Source organism: Mustelus asterias, chromosome 11 (assembly GCF_964213995.1).
Source record: "Mustelus asterias chromosome 11, sMusAst1.hap1.1, whole genome shotgun sequence".
Taxonomy (NCBI): Eukaryota; Metazoa; Chordata; class Chondrichthyes; order Carcharhiniformes; family Triakidae; genus Mustelus; species Mustelus asterias.
Window position 1 is genome coordinate 110,225,050 of NC_135811.1, and position 17,378 is coordinate 110,242,427.

At 45.1% G+C, this 17,378-nt stretch overlaps 1 protein-coding gene across 1 annotated transcript in view; it reads left to right on the plus strand.

The window, feature by feature from the left end:
• LOC144501000 (zona pellucida-binding protein 2-like) overlaps nt 1-17,378 on the plus strand; it is a 43,020-nt gene that overhangs the window by 23,850 nt on the left and 1,792 nt on the right. Inside the window, exons 3-5 of the mRNA XM_078224506.1 lie at nt 5,308-5,526; nt 11,897-11,982; nt 14,532-14,709. Coding sequence (XP_078080632.1) covers nt 5,308-5,526; nt 11,897-11,982; nt 14,532-14,709 — 483 coding nt within the window. The remainder of the gene's footprint in view (nt 1-5,307; nt 5,527-11,896; nt 11,983-14,531; nt 14,710-17,378) is intronic.

A 17,378-nucleotide genomic window follows, 5' to 3' on the forward strand; every position in this document is an offset into this window, starting at 1 on the left:
TGAGGAATACAAAGATAGCAGAAAAGAGCTTAAACAGGAACCTGGGAGGGCAAAAAGGGGCCATGAAATGTCCTTGGCACGCAGGATTAAGGAGAATCCCAAGGTTTTTTATGTGTACATACGGAGAAAGAGGATAGCTAAGAAATGGGTAGGTCCACTCAAGGACATTAAAAGGAGTTTGTGTGTGGAGCCAGATGAGGTGGGTGAGGTCCTTAACGAGTACTTTACATCAGTATTCACAAAGGAGAAGGATGTGGTGGATGGTGAGTGTAGAATGGAGGATGCTGACATTCTAGGACATTGAGATAAAAAGGGAGGAGGTATTGGAGGTTTTGAAAAACATTAACGTGGACAAGTCCCCAGGGTCATACAGGGTCTATCCCAGAATACTGAGAGAGACAAGGGAAGAAGTTGCTGAGGCCTTGGCCAAAATCTTTGTATCTTCTTTAGCCACGGGCGAGTTACCAGGGGTTGGGGAGTAGCTAACATTGCTCCTCTGTTTAAGAAGCACAGAAGAGACAATCTGGGAAATTACAGGCCTGTGAGCCTTACATCAGTGGTGGGAAATTATTGAAGGATGTCAGTGGGGCGGGGCTGTTGGTGGGAGAAGTTTTTGGTGGGAGGAGTTTTCGGTGGGAGGAGTTTTCGGTGGGAGGAGTTTTTGGTGGGAGGCGTTTTCGGTGGGAGGCGTTGTCGGTGGGAGGCGTTTTCGGTGGGAGGAGTTGTCGGTGGGAGGCGTTTTCGGTGGGAGGAGTTGTCGGTGGGAGGCGTTTTCGGTGGGAGGAGTTGTCGGTGGGAGGAGTTGTCGGTGGGAGGAGTTGTCGGTGGGAGGCGTTGTCGGTGGGAGGCGTTGTCGGTGGGAGGAGTTGTCGGTGGGAGGAGTTGTCAGTGGGAGGAGTTGTCGGTGGGAGGAGTTGTCAGTGGGAGGAGTTGTCAGTGGGAGGAGTTGTCAGTGGGAGGAGTTGTTGGTGGGAGTTTTGTGTAGATCAGTGAGCTTTGCACACGAGCAGTGGTAGAGAGCACAACATGAGAGTGACACAGCCAGAGTGAGTGTGTGTTTCCTGGGGAATTGGAACACAGTGGGCATTCGGTGCAGAGGGAAACGAGGTGCTTTTTTTGGCTTTCTAACTTTTTAATCTTCAGAGAGTGGACTTGCCGTGCTGCAGGAGTCAAGGGTACAAGGGAGAGAACTGATTGGTAAATAGTGGGTAAGGTTGGGTAAGTATTATGGCTTATAGTTTGTGAGGGCTATGTTCTGTAGTAACGAGGACCATGGAAGTAGGATCCGAGAGCAATTGATATTTTTTGATACTTAAGCATCTTCCAAACGGTTTAATGGCAGGGGAGCTCATAGCCGCAATGTGCTCCATTTGGGAAGTCGGGATTATTTCCAGTGCCCGGGGTCAGCATGTGGCAGGAAGTGTGTCCAGCTGCAGCTCTGGAGGTTGGAGACACTGGAGCATCCACGAGGTGGAGAGTGAGGTGGATAGCACGTACAGAGAGGTGGTCACACCACACGCTGAGACTTCACAAGCAGGATATTCAGTATTTAGGAAGGATCGACAAAAATGAAAGGCAGTAGAGTTTCATTGCTGGTCAAAGAGGAATTAATTCAGTAGTGAGAAAAGATATTGGGTGCGATCTGACTGGCTCACCGCACCGGTCGATCAGCATTCACCTGCGGCAAATCGGCTCACTATCCTCCCGGCCCCTTTTCACTGGCGAGAATGGTTTCCTGCTCCTGCTATGCACGAAGTCTATTAACATAAAGATGACTAGATTAAAATATACTTACCGAGTCCGGCAATGATGCTCCCGCCCTCCCGGGTACTTCGCCGACCTCACTACAGTAGCAGGGACCAGGTGCCATGGCCACATGGTGGAGGGGATTGGAGGCCATTGAAGCCCCAGAGTGGTAGGGGAAGGTGTATGGGCAGTGCCAATCAGACAGTGCCCAGTTGGGCACCATAAGTGTGCTGGGGCAGTGCCAAGTGGATGGGGCTTGTGTGAGGCTGGGGCCTGAGTAGGTTGGGGATGTGACAGAGGGGTTGGGTATGCATAGAGGGAGGGGGCCTATGCAGGGGAAGAGCTCTGCAAAGGGGGTGGTCGGCAGGGCAGTGGTTGGCGGGGTGGACATAGAGTCATAGAGGTTTACAGCATGGAAACAGGCCCTTCGGCCCAACTTGTCCATGCCGTCCTTTTTTTTTAAAACCCCTAAGCTAATCCCAATTGCTCGCATTTGGCCCATATCCCTCTATATCCATCGTACCCATGTAACTATCTAAATGCTTTTTAAAAGACAAAATTGTATCCGCCTCTACTACTACCTCTGGCAGCTTGTTCCAGACACTCACCACACTCTGTGTGAAAAAATTGCCCCTCTGGACTCTTTTGTATCTCTCCCCTCTCACCTTAAACCTATGCCCTCTAGTTTTAAACTCCCCTACCTTTGGGAAAAGATATTGACTATCTACCTTATCTATGCCCCTCATTCTTTTATAGACCTCTATAAGGTTACCCCTCTTCTACGCTCCAGAGGAAAAAGTCCCAGTCTATCCAGCCTCTCCTTATAACTCAAACCATCAAGTCCCGGTAGCATCCTAGTAAATCTTTTCTGCAGTCTTTCTAGTTTAATAATATCCTTTCCATAATAGGGTGACCAGAACTGTACACAGTATTCCAAGTGTGGCCTTCCCAATGTCTTGTACAACTTCAACACGATGTCCCAACTCCTGTATTCAATGTTCTGACCGATGAAACCAAGCATGCCGAATGCCTTCTTCGCCACTCTGTCCACCTGTGACTCCACTTTCAAGGAGCTATGAACATGTAACCCTAGATCTCTTTGTTCTGTAACTCTCCCCAACGCCCTACCATTAACTGAGTAAGTCCTGCCCTGGTTCAATCTACCAAAATGCGTCACCTCGCATTTGTCTAAATTAAACTCCATCTGCCATTCGTCAGCCCACTGGCCCAATTGATCAAGATCCCTTTGCAATTGGAGATAACTTTCTTCACTGTCCACCATGCCACCAATCTTAGTGTCATCTGCAAATGTACTAACCATGCCTCCTATATTCTCATCCAAATCATTAATATAAATGACAAATAACATTAATATAAATGACAAATAACATGTCGGGGATGTGCCAGAGGGTCCTGATGCTAGCGACCCCAGGAGTGACAGTGATGCTGATGATGTGGGGTCAGATGTCCATGTGGGAGGCTTCCCACTGACTGCCCTGTGCAATGGTGCCCAAGCGCTCTGAAGCCAGCTTTCTTAGCGTATTTACGCCCCCCCCTGCACCACCCCCACCCCCCAGCAACACCACCTGCCAGCGCAAAGCTCCCAGTTGTTAGAAAAACCTGAGAGAGTGCTGAGGATGGTAGTGCCAAGTTCGCCCAAAAGACCAGGATGACGTGACTGGCGTGTGAAAAGTGATTGACTCGGTTAGGATGATCTTCACTGGAGTTCAGGAGAATGAGTGGGGATCTCATAGAAACCGATAAAACTCTAACAGGATTAGACAGGGTAGATGCCAGATGGATGCTCCCAGTGGCAGGAGAGTCCAGAGCCAAGGGGGTCATAGTCTAACCTTTTAGGACTTTAAGCCTGTTGAATTTGCTATCACAGGAAGCAGTTGAGGCCAAAACATTGTATGTTTTCAAGAATGAATTAGATAAAGCTCTTGTGGCGAAGGGGAGCGAAGGATATAGAGGGTAGGTGCGATCAGACTATTGAGTTGGATAATCAGCCATGATCATAATGACTGGCAGAGTAGGTTACTGTGGGAGACGAGGGAAGAGATTGCAGAGCCTCTGGCGACGATCTTTGCGTCGTTGATGGAGACGGGAGAGGTGCCGGAGGATTGGAGGATTGTGGATGTGGTTCCTATTTTCAAGAAGGGGAATAGGGATAGCCCAGGGAATTACCGACCGGTGAGTCTAACCTCAGTGGTTGGTAAGCTGATGGAGAAGATCCTGAGGGACAAGATTTATGAGCATTTAGAGAAGTTTAGTATGCTCAAGAATACTCAGCATGGCTTTGTCAAAGACAGATCGTGCCTTACGAGCCTGATGGAGTTCTTCGAAAATGTGATTAAACACATTGACGATGGGAAAGCGGTAGATGTGGTTTATATGGATTTTAGCAAGGCGTTCGATAAGGCCCCCCATGCAAGGCTTCTAGAAAAAGTGAGAGGGCATGGGATCCAAGGGGCTGCTGCCCTGTGGATCCAGAACTGGCTTGCCCAAAGGAGGCAGAGAGTGGGTATAGATGGGTCTTTTTCTAAATGGAGGTCAGTCACCAGTGGTGTGCCCCAGGGATCTGTTCTGGGACCCTTGCTGTTTGTCATTTTCATAAATGGCCTGGATGAGGAAGTGGAGGGATGGGTTGATGAGTTTGCCGACGACACAAAGGTTGGTGGGGTTGTGGATAGTCTGGAGGGATGTCAGAAGTTACAGAGAGACATAGATAGGTTGCAAAACAGGGCGGAGAAGTGGCAGATGGACTTCAAACCAGATAAATGCGTAGTGGTCCATTTTGGCAGGTCAAATGGGATGAAGGAGTACAATATAAAGGGAAAGACTCTTAGTACTGTAGAGGATCAGAAGGACCTTGGGGTCCGGGTCCATAGGACTCTAAAATCGGCCCCGCAGGTGGAGGAGGTGGTTAAGAAGGCGTATGGTGTGCTGGCCTTTATCAATCGAGGGATTGAGTTTAGGAGTCTGGGAATAATGATGCAGCTATATAAGACCCTCGTTAGACCCCATTTGGAGTACTGTGCTCAGTTCTGGTCGCCTCATTACAGGAAGGATGTGGAAAAGATTGAAAGGGTGCAGAGGAGATTTACAAGGATGTTGCCTGGATTGAGTGGCATGCCTTATGAGGATAGACTGAGGGAGCTCGGTCTTTTCTCCTTGGAGAGACGTAGGATGAGAGGAGACCTAATAGAGGTATATAAGAAGTTGAGAGGCATAGATCGGGTGGATTCTCAGAGGCTTTTTCCCAGGGTGAAAATGGCTGCTACGAGAGGACACAGGTTTAAGGTGCTGGGGTGTAGGTACAGAGGAAATGTTAGGGGGAAGTTTTTCACACAGAGGGTGGTGTGCGAGTGGAATCGGCTGCCGTCAGTGGTGGTGGAGGCAAACTCAATGGGGTCTTTTAAGAGACTCCTGGATGAGTACGTGGGACTTAATAGGATGGAGGGTTATAGGTAGCCTAAAAGGTAGGGATATGTTCGGCACAACTTGTGGGGCCGAAGGGCCTGTTTTGTGCTGTAGCTTTTCTATGTTTCTATATTCCAGGCTTTCGCGAACCCGATTATTCGTTTAAGTTTTCAACTCGCTATCATACACATGAATGCCATGATCCTTCCAACACTCATTTTTTTCGTAAATTCAAGTCAGTGGAGAAGGAGCTAATTGCTGACCTTACCAGCAGAATAACGGATATAGAGATGAAATGCCACGTGGTCAGAGTACCACACAAAGGCCTAATCACTGAACTCTTCATTACATTTAAAGGTAAGTTCCTTCTGCACTGGTGCATCTGGATTCTGTAAGTCTTTTGTCTTAAATGTGTAGTGATATTTTCTCACAAATATATTGCTGATTATGTGTACGACACGCTTTTATTAACTTAGTGCACATCTGTGAATTGATGTTGTCTTGGTGAAAAAAATGTATGCTTGTGTTATTTTGTAAACATAGAAACCAAAAGTAGGAGGAGGCCATTCGGCCCTTCGAGCCGGCTCCGCCATTCATGTTGATCATGGCTGATCATCGAATTCAGTATCCTGATTCCCCCTTCCCCCACATATTCCTTGATCCCTTTAGCCCCAAGAACTATATCTAATTTCTTCTTGAAATCTGACAACATTTTGGCCTCAACTACATTCTGTGGGAGTGAATTCCACACATTCACCACCCTCTGGGTGAAGAAATTTCTCCTCATCTCAATTCTAAAAGGTTTACCCCTTATCCTCAAACTATGACTCCTAGTTCTGGACTCCCCCAGCATTGGGAACATTTTTTCTGAATCTAACCTGTCTAACCCTATTAGAATTTTATAAGTTTCTATGCGATCCACTCTCACTCTTCTAAACTCCAGTGAATATAATCCTAATCGACTTAGTCTCTCCTCATGTGACAGACTTGCCATCCCAGGAATCAACCTGGTAAACCTTCACTGTACTCCCGCCATAGCAAGGACATTCTTCCTCAGATAAGGACACCAAAACTGCACACAATATTCCAGATGTGGCCTCACCAACGCTCTCTAAAATTGCAGTGAAACATCCCTATCCGTATACTAAAATTCTCTCGCTGTGAAGGCCAACATACAAAGAACAAAGAAAATTACAGCACAGGAACAGGCCCTTCGGCCCTCCAAGCCTGCACCGACCATGCTGCCTGACTTAACTAAAACCCCCTACCCTTCCGGGGACCATATCCCTCTATTCCCATCCTATTCATGTACTTGTCAAGACGCCCCTTAAAAGTCACTACCGTATCTGCTTCCACTACTTCCCCCAGCAACGGGTTCCAGGCACCCACTACTCTCTGTGTAAAAAATCTGCCTTATACATCTCCTTTACACCTTGCCCCTCGCACCTTAAACCTATGCCCCCTAGTAATTGACTCTTCCATCCTGGGAAAAAGCTTCTGACTATCCACTCTGTCCATGCCTCTCATAATCTTGTAGACTTCTATCAGGTCTCCCCTCAACCTCCGTCGCTCCAGTGAGAACAAACCAAGTTTCTCCAATCTCTCCTCCTAGCTAATGCCCTCCATACCAGGCAACATCCTGGTAAATCTTTTCTGTTCGCCACAAGAGCTATATCTAATTCATTCTTGAAAACATACAATGAGGAACACCACTTGTCACAGCTCTCCATTCAGAAACACACCTTTCCACTGCTATCCCTCTGTCTTCTTTGACCGAGCCAGTTTTGTATCCACCTTGCTAGCTCACCTCTGATCCCATGCGACTTCACCTTCTGCACTAGTCTGCCATGAGGGACCTTGTCAAAGGCCTTACTGAAATCCATGTAGACAACATCCACTGCCCTACTCTCATCAATCATCTTCGTCACTTGCTCGAAAAACTCGATCAAGTTCGTGAGACACGACCTCCCCTTCACAAAACCATGTTGCCTCTCACTAATACGTCCACTTATTTCCAAGTGGGAATAAATCCTGTCTCGAAGAATCCTCTCCAATAATTTCCCTACCACTGGTGTAAGGCTCACCAGCCTGCTTTACCATTTGCCTTCTTTACTGCCTACTTTCAGCAACTGATGCACAAGGACTCCAAGGTCTCGTTGAGTATCCACCTCTCTCAATTTAGGTCCATTCAAGTAATAATCTGTCTGCCTATTATTACTACCAGAGTGGATAACCTCACATTTGTCCACATTATACTGCATCTACCATGCAGATGCCCACACACTCAGCCTGTCCAAATCACGCTGAAGCATCCCAGCATCCTAGTGCTGTGGGAAAAATCCACTAGTAGTCAGATCTCAAGGTTCCAAAAAATACAGTTTATTCAACGGAGCTCCGTGGAGACAAGGCACCAGTCAATAGCAAACCTTCTCTCAGTAAAATGACAGGAACGGTCCATCTTTATACTTTTTACACAATAGATGGACCGGAGATTTGAACATTATCACATCGTTATAGGCAGATCAAACAGATAGAAACATTTAACATAGTATTGTTCTTATGAATGTGTACATTTCCTATGTCTGTGGTTATCAATGGTTGGTTTTGGCTCATTCAGGTGCTAATTGGTTTTCCTGCATTCATATTTTCCCACTCTTTCTATGACTAATCTACTCCCTTTGTCTCGGGTTTTCCCTTAACTAAAAGATGTCTCGACCCTTGGCTGGCTTCCTGAGGTGTTTTTTAACTTTAAATCACTGTCTGTGATTCTAAATGGCTTGTCTGTTGGGTTTGATTTCAAGTGATCTTTGTCTAAGTGGAAGCCGGTGTCTGTTTTATGGTTCCTTTCCCAGTTAACTCTTTGTGTGCCAGGCAGTTATTTTAAAGTGTGCTTTCCTTACGTTTTTCCCCTTACACTAGTCACAGCTCACCCTCCCACCCAACTTTGTATCATCTGCAAATTTGGAGATTATACATTCAGTTCCCTCTTCCAGATCATTAATATATAATATGAACTGTTGGGGTCCTAGCACAGATCCCTGCGGAACCCCACTAGTCACTGACTGCCAATCAGAAAAAGACCCATTTATGCCAACTCTTTGCTTCCTATCTGCTAACTAGCTTTCTATCCATCTCAAGACATTATCTGCAATCCCATGTGCTTTAACATTACATAGTCTGTTATGTGAGACCTTGTCAAAAGCCTTCTGAAAGTCTCAATAAACCACATCCACTGGTTCTCCTCGGTCAACTCTACTAGTTAAATCCTCAAAAGAATTCCAATACATTCATCAAGCATGATTTCCCTTTTGTAAATCCATGCTGACTTTGTCTGATTATAACCACTGCCTTCCAAATGCTGAGTTATGAAATCCTTGATAATAGACATTAGACTCACTGGTCTACAGTTCCCTGTTTTCTCTCTACCTCCTTTTTTGAATAGCGGGCTTACATTAGCTACCCTCCAATCTGTAGAAACAAGTCCAGAGTCCAAAGAATTTTGGAAAATAACCACCAATAGTAATACTATTTCCAGGGCCACTTTCTTAAGTACTCTGTAAATCAATGTTTTGCAACATTTATCACTCTCCATTAATCATTCAGTCAGCAGCCTTTCAGTGCTTGAGTAAAACTTGTAGAAAGAAAATTTAATTACCCAAATAGGTAAGTGGTGCACTGCCTACATTTAAGGTTATCCCCAGAAAAACAAAACGAGGATGAGGCTAATTTCTGTTTGTAAAATGTCATTAATAAATGGAATGTTGTACCCAAAAGAGTGATAGTTTTTAAAAGGAAAAGTTTTAAAGAGAAAGGGGAAGGCAGTAAATGAGATAGATGCAATAGGCTGAATGGCCTCCTCTTCTGCATATTTTAAGAACATACTGAAGTGAGTACAAATATATCTATAACCATTGAAGGACAGCTAGAGAGTACGACAGAGATACTGAAACTCTGCAACACTAGTCATTGTCATTGGCCCTCACCATATATTTGATGCCTTTACTACTTATTCCGTCTGCCAATCTGGCCGGTATGTCAGATTGGACTAGACTATTCATAATCTCAGTATCCTGATCAATTCCAGTAAGGAATCTCACAACACCAGGTTAAAGTCCAACAGGTTTATTTGGTAGCACGAGCTTTCGGAGCGCTGCCCCTTTATCAGGTGAGTGGAGAATTGGGTTCACAAACATGGCATACATAGACAAAGACTCAATTACAAGATAATGGTTGGAATGCGAGTCTTAACAGGTAATCAAGTCCTTACAGGTGCAGACAATGTGAGTGGAGAGAGGGTTAAGCACAGGTTAAAGAAGTGTGAACTGTCTCAAGCCAGGACAGTTGATAAGATTTTGCAAACCCAGCCAAGTCATGGGGATTACAAATAGTGTGACATTAACCCAAGATCCTGGTTGAGGCCGTCCTCATGTATGCAGAACTTGGCTATCAGTTTGGCTATCAGTTTCTGCTCGGCAATTCTGCATTGTCATGTGTCTTGAAGGCCGCCTTAGAGAACACTTACCCTAAGATCAGAGGCCGAATGCCCGTGACCGCTGAAGTGCTCCCCAACAGGAAGAGAACAGTCTTGCCTGGTGATTGTCGAGCGGTGTCCATTCATAGTTTCCCCAATGTACCATGCCTCGGGACATCCTTTCTTGAAGTGTATCAGGTAAACAACATTGGCCAAGTCGCAGGAGTATGTACCATGTACCTGGTGGATGGTGTTCTCACGTGAGATGATGGCATCTGTGTCGATGATTCGGCACATCTTGCAGAGGTTGCTGTGGCAGGGTTGTGTGGTGTCGTGGTCACTGTTCTCCTGAAGGCTGGGTAGTTTGCTGCGAACAATGGTCTGAGGTTGCGCAGTTGTTTGAAGGCAAGTAGTGGGGGTGTGGGGATGGCCTTGGCAAGATGTTTGTCCTCATCGATCATGTGTTGAAGGCTCTGAAGAAGATGTCGTAGCTTCTCCGCTCCGGGGAAGTACTGGACGACGAAGGGTACTCTGTCCGCCGTGTCCCATATTTGTCTTCTGAAGAGGTCAGTGCGGTTTTTCGCTGTGGCGCGTCGGAACTGTCGATCGATGAGTCGAGCGCCATATCCTGTTCTTATGAGGGCATCTTTCAACGTCTGGAGGTGTCTGTTGTGTTTCTCCTCATCTGAGCAGATCCTGTGTATACGGATGGCTTGTCCGTTGGGGATGGCTTCTTTCACACGTTAGGATGGAAGCTGGAGAAGTGGAGCATCGTGAGGTTATCCGTGGGCATGCAATACAGTGAAGTGCTGAGGTGACCGTCCTTGATGCAATCGATTCTGGAGAGTAGTCCATGGTGAGTCTGATGATGGGATGGAACTTGTTGATGCATACGCTGCAGGAAAGGATGTCCTGAAGCATGGTACATAGGCAAACACCATCCACCAGGTACACGGGACATACTCTTGCGATTCGGTCAATGTTGTCTACCTGATACGTTGCAGGAAAAGATGTCCGGAGGTGTGGTACATTGGCGAGACCATGAAGACGCTATGACAACAGATGAACGGACATCGCTCAACAATCACCAGGCAGGAGTGTCCCCTTCCTGTCGGGGAACACTTCAGCAGTCAAGGGCATTCAGCCTCTGATCTTCGGGTAAGCATTCTCCAAGGCGGCCTTCACGACACACGACAGCGCAGAGTCGCCGAGCAGAAACTGATAGCCAAGTTCCGCACACATGAGGACGGCCTAAACCGGGATCTTGGGTTCATGTCACACTACCTGTAACCCACGACTTGCCTGGGCTTGCAAAATGTTACTAACTGTCCTGACTTGAGACAATTCACACCTCTTTAACCTGTACGTAACCCTCTCTCCACTCGCATTGTCTGTACCTGTAAAGACTTGATTACCTGTGAAAACTCGCATTCCAACCATTATCTTGTAATTGAGTCTTTGTCTATATATGCCATGTTTGTGAACCCAATTCTCCACTCACCGGATGAAGGGGCAGTGCTCCAAAAGCTCGTGATACCAAAAGAACCTGTTGGACTTTAACCTGGTGTTGTGAGACTACTTACTGTGCCCACCCCAGTCCCAATGCCAGCAACTCCACATCCTGGTCAATTCCAATTTAAGCTTTTGAGCCTGTATTCGCTTCATCACAAAGACCACCTATTTTCACTTCCATATTATTGCCGTCACATTTATCTTAACCCTTCTGTTGCTGATTCTGTTTCATTCACCAACTCAACTATTACAATGTTCTCTTAGCCAGCTTTGCTTTTTCTCCTTTAGATGTTTAAGTTCACCTGAAACTCTGTAGCCTTTATCCTATACTGCATCGCTGCATATTTCCACATTGAAGTGCAGGAAGATTTGAGATTTCAACTCCTATGATTCCAACTGAGCAGCTTTTCTAAAGCACGCACCCTGATACCCGACCCAGAAAACGGAGTGCAGGACTCACCCACAAGCATTAGACCTGATAACCTCAGCTAAATGGGTTTGGGTGGTATGCTTATTGGAAGGCTTAACAAATGGCAACTTATTGCATGGTATTCCAATAATGTGTGCAATTATCGTCCGAATGTCACTCTAATGTAAGGTGAAGTTCCTTTGAATTCACTGTTTTTTTAAAACTGCACCAGTCATTTGAAACTAAACTGATTGAAAAATCTGTAGAAGATCTGGGTTATAGGCTCAACCTGTAGCACAGCTTAAAGCACAACTATTTTCTCTTCAAACCTGTAGTAGATCCTTTTGGCTATGGATGGGAAGAAGTATGTAGAAAACTGATACGTGACTGTGAGGATGAAACAAACAGAAGAGTAAAGAAAGTAAGTTAAAGAACACAGAGAGGCAGCTCCTGGCAGGACTGTGATAAGTGTTTGATAGTGAAAGCCTATCTCCAAGTTTTAAGCGTAAGATGTGTGATATCAGTCTATAAACGCTTAGGCCCAGATTTTTGCTCCCGTGTCAGGTGCGCAGAAACAGGAGAATCTGCGGCTCCACAAACCCAGCCTTTAAAAATGGCTGTACAGATATCGCATTCTCAGTCCAGAGAGCAAGTGGTGGCCTGGATTAGAAGTCAAGGCAGGCAACCTGGGAAGAACTGAGGAGGCTGCAGGGAATGAAGGCAGGCTGGATGGAAGGCCTGCATCAGAGCAGCAGCACTATATTCAAAGTTTAAAAATAAAGATTGAAACATGTAACATGCCTTCTCCTTCCCCCGCACACATTCCTCATGCTCCATTTTGCTAACCCATACCATTTAACACCCCTCAACCACTCCATAACCCCCCATATACTTCCTGTCAGCCAATTCGTCCCCACACCTATCTCTCATGGCCTTTAAAATCCCAATGCTAACAGTGTCCCCACCCACACTTTGCTCTGATGCCTATCATGCCAAGTCACCTAGTATCCACCATGGGCAGACCTCAGGGCCATATATATATCTAGAAAATAAGGTTCTAAGTGTCTATTGCAGGCTTCACTATATTGAGAAAACACTCAACTACATTTATATTCCTACAATTACACAATCCCATATAAAAACAAACATTTCATTCAAGTGCTTAATCCCTTATAAAAAGGAACATTGGAATTCAAAGTCCCACTGAAAGCGTCTATAATCATTTGGAGCTGTCAGTCATACTGAAATGCCAGGCACCCCACTGTGGTAATAAAAGTTTCAAATCAGTCAGGTAGCACTAATCCAGTAATGGAAGCTCTCAGACTTAAGGCAACAGACAGAATTAAATTGCAAAAAATGTCTTTTTTAATACTGTATATAGTTTTTCCAAATATTTAAAAGCCAGGAGATTTAAGTGTCTTGACAGTTCCTTGTGACAGCTTTCATTATAGTTTCAGCGAGTTTATGTTCTTTTTATGAACATTCATGTCCACAGTTAACAATCCCAAAGGGCACCATACGTCACCCAAAGGGCAGCTTATCTTTCCAAAGGGCACCTGACTTCCCCAAAGGTTGGCCCAAGGGTAATAGAGGCGGGTATAATTTTGACTTTAAAAAAGCATTTAGACAGTTACATGGGTAAGATAGGCATAGAGAGATATGGGCTAAACGTGGGCAATTGGGACTAGCTTAGTGATAAAAACTGGGCGGCATGGACAAGTTGGGCCAAAGGGCCAGTTTCCATGCTGTAAACCTCTATGACTCGATGACCATATCCAAAGGGGTACTCCACCTCTCCAAAGGAATGTGTAAAATTTAGACCTGCTCCTCCTGAGTCTAATCTGCACACATTGGCTGGAATTCTCCACCTGTTCACAGCCCACTGCTGCCAGTGAGAATGGAGAATTTAGCGCTCAGCCAAGTCTCTGTTCACGGCAGCAGGAGCAGAGAATTCCAGTCGTGGGCAAGGTCAGAGAATCTGGTTCCTTCACACTCCTGGCTAATGAAAATGATACATGACTAGAAGCAGCTGTTGTTTTATATGGACAGCTGCCTCTGCAAAATGTGCATGACCATATTTGACCGCTCTGCAAAAGTGGTAGGTGCCATGTTCAGAGATGGGACTTCTGAATTCCAGCTTCCTCACCTTACATTTTCCAGGATAAGTTTTTGCAACAATGCAGAGGCTCTCTGCTGTTGCGGAAATCGAGGCTCAAGAGTTAAGATTGCCCTCTGCACTATGAAGTGTGAAGCATTCAGGGAGAATAGGGAAGGCAATAGCGACGGTAAAATAGAGGGCTGTTGTCTGTGGCAGCATTGTCTCAATCTTCATCAATTATTCAAATCCCTGTGTTTTCATTCAAAACAGCATTTAACCCTTTGAGTCAATTTAACCCATTTTGTTGAACTCTGGAGCTGATGGTGCGCGTGTTGTTGGTAGTCACCTTCCTGCATGAACTCACGCCAGAGATTGTCAGCGTCCATCTTCAACGGTGATATATGAATCTTCCTGTTCTGAGCTTTAACTTGGATATTTCGGCCAGTTTACTGAACTTGATCCTTCCTCGAAAATAGATAGCAGAATCCAAAAGGAAAACAAATTGGTAAACAGTAGACTTAGGTTTTCCAGGATAATTATTGGTAAAAGTATGTTAGATAGGGTTAATAAAAAGTAACTAAATGAAATTCTGACAGAAAATAGCAAAAACAGGACAATGCTGCTTAAAAATGTTTAAAATGCCTTCTGTATTTGATGATTTAGGATTAAAATCCCAGTAATGAATCCAATTCTGATGGTGTTTAACTATATTAGGCTTTGTTTTAATATCATGAAAAACATACAACACTCAGCTGTCCAGGGGAATTAAAGATTCCCGCTACCATTCTAGTATTTCCATTTTATTCCCTCTCCATTCTGTCAGGGAACCTATCCTGATGTTGTGACACAGCTTGTGCGTGGTTCTGTTTCAGGCCCGAAACCGGATTGAGTCTTTCTTCAAGAAACAGAGTGTTGCACTGGACAACATGAAGGACGCCGTGCCCACCTTTTATTACATTGCAAATTCTCTGAACACAGTCCGAGTGGATCATTGTCGGCCAGGATTTGGGAAAAATAAGTTAATGCACTTAGATTGTTCTGAATGCTGCGGTGAGTTCTGAGCTACTATTCATGTAATTAGCGACTGAACCTTAGAATCATAGAATCCTACAGTACGGAAGGAGGCCATTCGGCCCGTTGAGTCTGCACCAACCAAAATCCCACCCAGGCCCTATCCCTATAACCCCATGCATTTACCCTAGCTAGTTCCCCCTGACACTAAGAGGCAAATTAGCATGGCCAATCTACCTAACCCGCACATCTTTGGACTTCTTCACATCCTTTCTGAGTGCCCGGGAGTGCATGAGGTGCAACCATGGTCTCACGTGCCTTTTATTTAGTAGCCCTTATAAAATCCCAAACCTTATTTGATCTTCTATGTTCTTTCCTATACTCCCACCTTTAAAGATCTACTGGTCATTATTGCTGACAAGTTAAAAGATAATCTTATGTCGTTCTTGACTTGGTGGTTTTTTGCTTTAGTTGTTTTCTCTCTTTCTGTCTCTCTATTTTTCTCCGTTCTCCTTTCCTTTCTTCTGTTTATTAACACTGGTATTTGGTTGGGCAAGGGTATGGGAATCTGACCAAGGGCAAAGTCTGGCAGAATATGGCCTTTATGACTTGCTGGTTAGTGACCTACATTTTGCACTGATGGGGACAAGGCATAGATTCAGAAGGATTCAGACCAACATTGGGGAGTTGACACCAGTTGCGCCATGGAAAATAGCAACAGAAAGGGAAACATGCAAACATACAGAAATGGTAGATAGGAACATGCACCCTGGTGTATCCTGTCTATCCCAGAAGCATCCTGCAATAACAGCACCGACCCGGGACAGTAGGTACTGCAAGTTAGGAAATGTAAACCTCAGCAATTGAAATCTAACATCCAAGTGTGATATTCAGGTGACAGTAACAGTAAAGATAGGAAATTGTGTGCTATGTATAAATATTTAATACATTATAAGAAAATAGCAAAATCTGCACCTCCAAATCTTGGTTCATATTTAAAGATCTTACCATTTAGGCTAAATGTTCTTTCCTTATTCTTTTTCCAGAATATCACTACATCACATTTGCCACCTATTCGCCCATTCCACCTGCAGGTTTTTCACACATTTACTGCGGACACAAAGAAACTTAATGAACTGCACAAGAATGTGAATTGTAAAACAGTCAAATAGCGAATGAATTTTGCTGGGTTTTTTCTTGAGGCTACTGTTGTTCCACCACTGGAACTGGTGGATGTTCCATGGAAAACGGTCTTAGGCAGGAAACAAGACTTCTTCAGGATTTTGGCAAAGTACGATGGGTGGTGTATGTTATGACCGGTCCCAGGTAGAGGCCGCCAAACTTGTTACCCTCCTTCTCTTCTTTGTCAACTCTGTCAGCATGAGCCCCAATTTGTTAAATTCTGGATGGGTTACCTTCAGATGGTTACACAATTTAACCAGGCTTTCTTAAGTTAAAGAATATGTTTATCAGCTACTAAATGTGAGAAAAATAATAACACCTACACATACATTCTCACAGATTAGAAATGAGAAGTGATTACAAACTTAGGTCAAAAAAGGATAGACGAGGGGTAGACGGTGAAATGCCGTGGCCATTTGAAATTCTTGATTCCCGTAGCATTGACTTCAGCAGCTGAATAGCTGGTTTCTAGATTCCAGGGTTCTCTGGTTGAGAGGAGTTGTCCCATTTCCTTTTCAGCTGTGGCTTTGCTGACTGGACGTGCTTTTAGTCAGTGAGCATGAGACTTTTATTTTTTACCTGCCAGAGCAGGAGTGACTGCCATTGCCTTTGCTTCTGTGTCACACAGCACAGCACTAATCCAAACAGCAAGGGCAGAACCAAGGCAGGACTTGATTTCAAAGATGGATCAGAGGTGCTGCCCACTACCAATCAACGCTCAAGTGAGCACCATTCGGTTGCCATCCTTAAACTTAGAACATAGAACATTACAGCACAGAACAGGCCCTTCGGCCCACGATGTTGTGCCGACTTAGAGCCCAAGTTTTACAGCTGGCTTTTTATCCTAGATCCTTGTGTATTCCTGGGAAGGGAAAATCCAGAAAACAGTTCTGGGGCAAAATTGACAGGATATAATCCCTGGTGAGATAATAATCAGCTTCCATTATCACCACAGGAGATGGCAGTTTATTTTTGCATGGCTTTTTCCTTTGGAATGTATATGAGAAAGGGTGTGACATTCCATTATCTCTCTCAGTATCACCCACACAGGACCCTCTCAGACAGTCACTGCATTTTACATTCACAGAATTTACATCCTCAGCTACCAGTGGCTTGTATTCCCATTTTAAAAAACACATGTCTTATTTAAAAGTCCAATATGTCTGTACGTAATTTGGGGTTTTACTCCATCATCATGACAAGTGGGAATAGCCCCACTGGAACTCCAAGTGAGTTCTGAGGTGGGGGTGCAGCATAAAATTACATGGATGGCATCCTGACCACTCTGACCCAGGTGCAATTTCACGGTTGGACGGGCAGGGTTTTGGGTGGGAAACCTGCCCTCTCCCCATTTTATGGCTCCTAAAGAGCTTTTTCCTGCCCAGCCTCCATTTTTAGGCTGGTGGGCGCAGGTCAGAGCAGAGTGAGCAGGAAGGGACGGGTGTGTGCCCCAATCTGAAGACCCCAGAGCACCCTCTGTTCTGGGACCTGGAAGTCCAGCCCTTACCACCGTGCCGAGTTCAGCA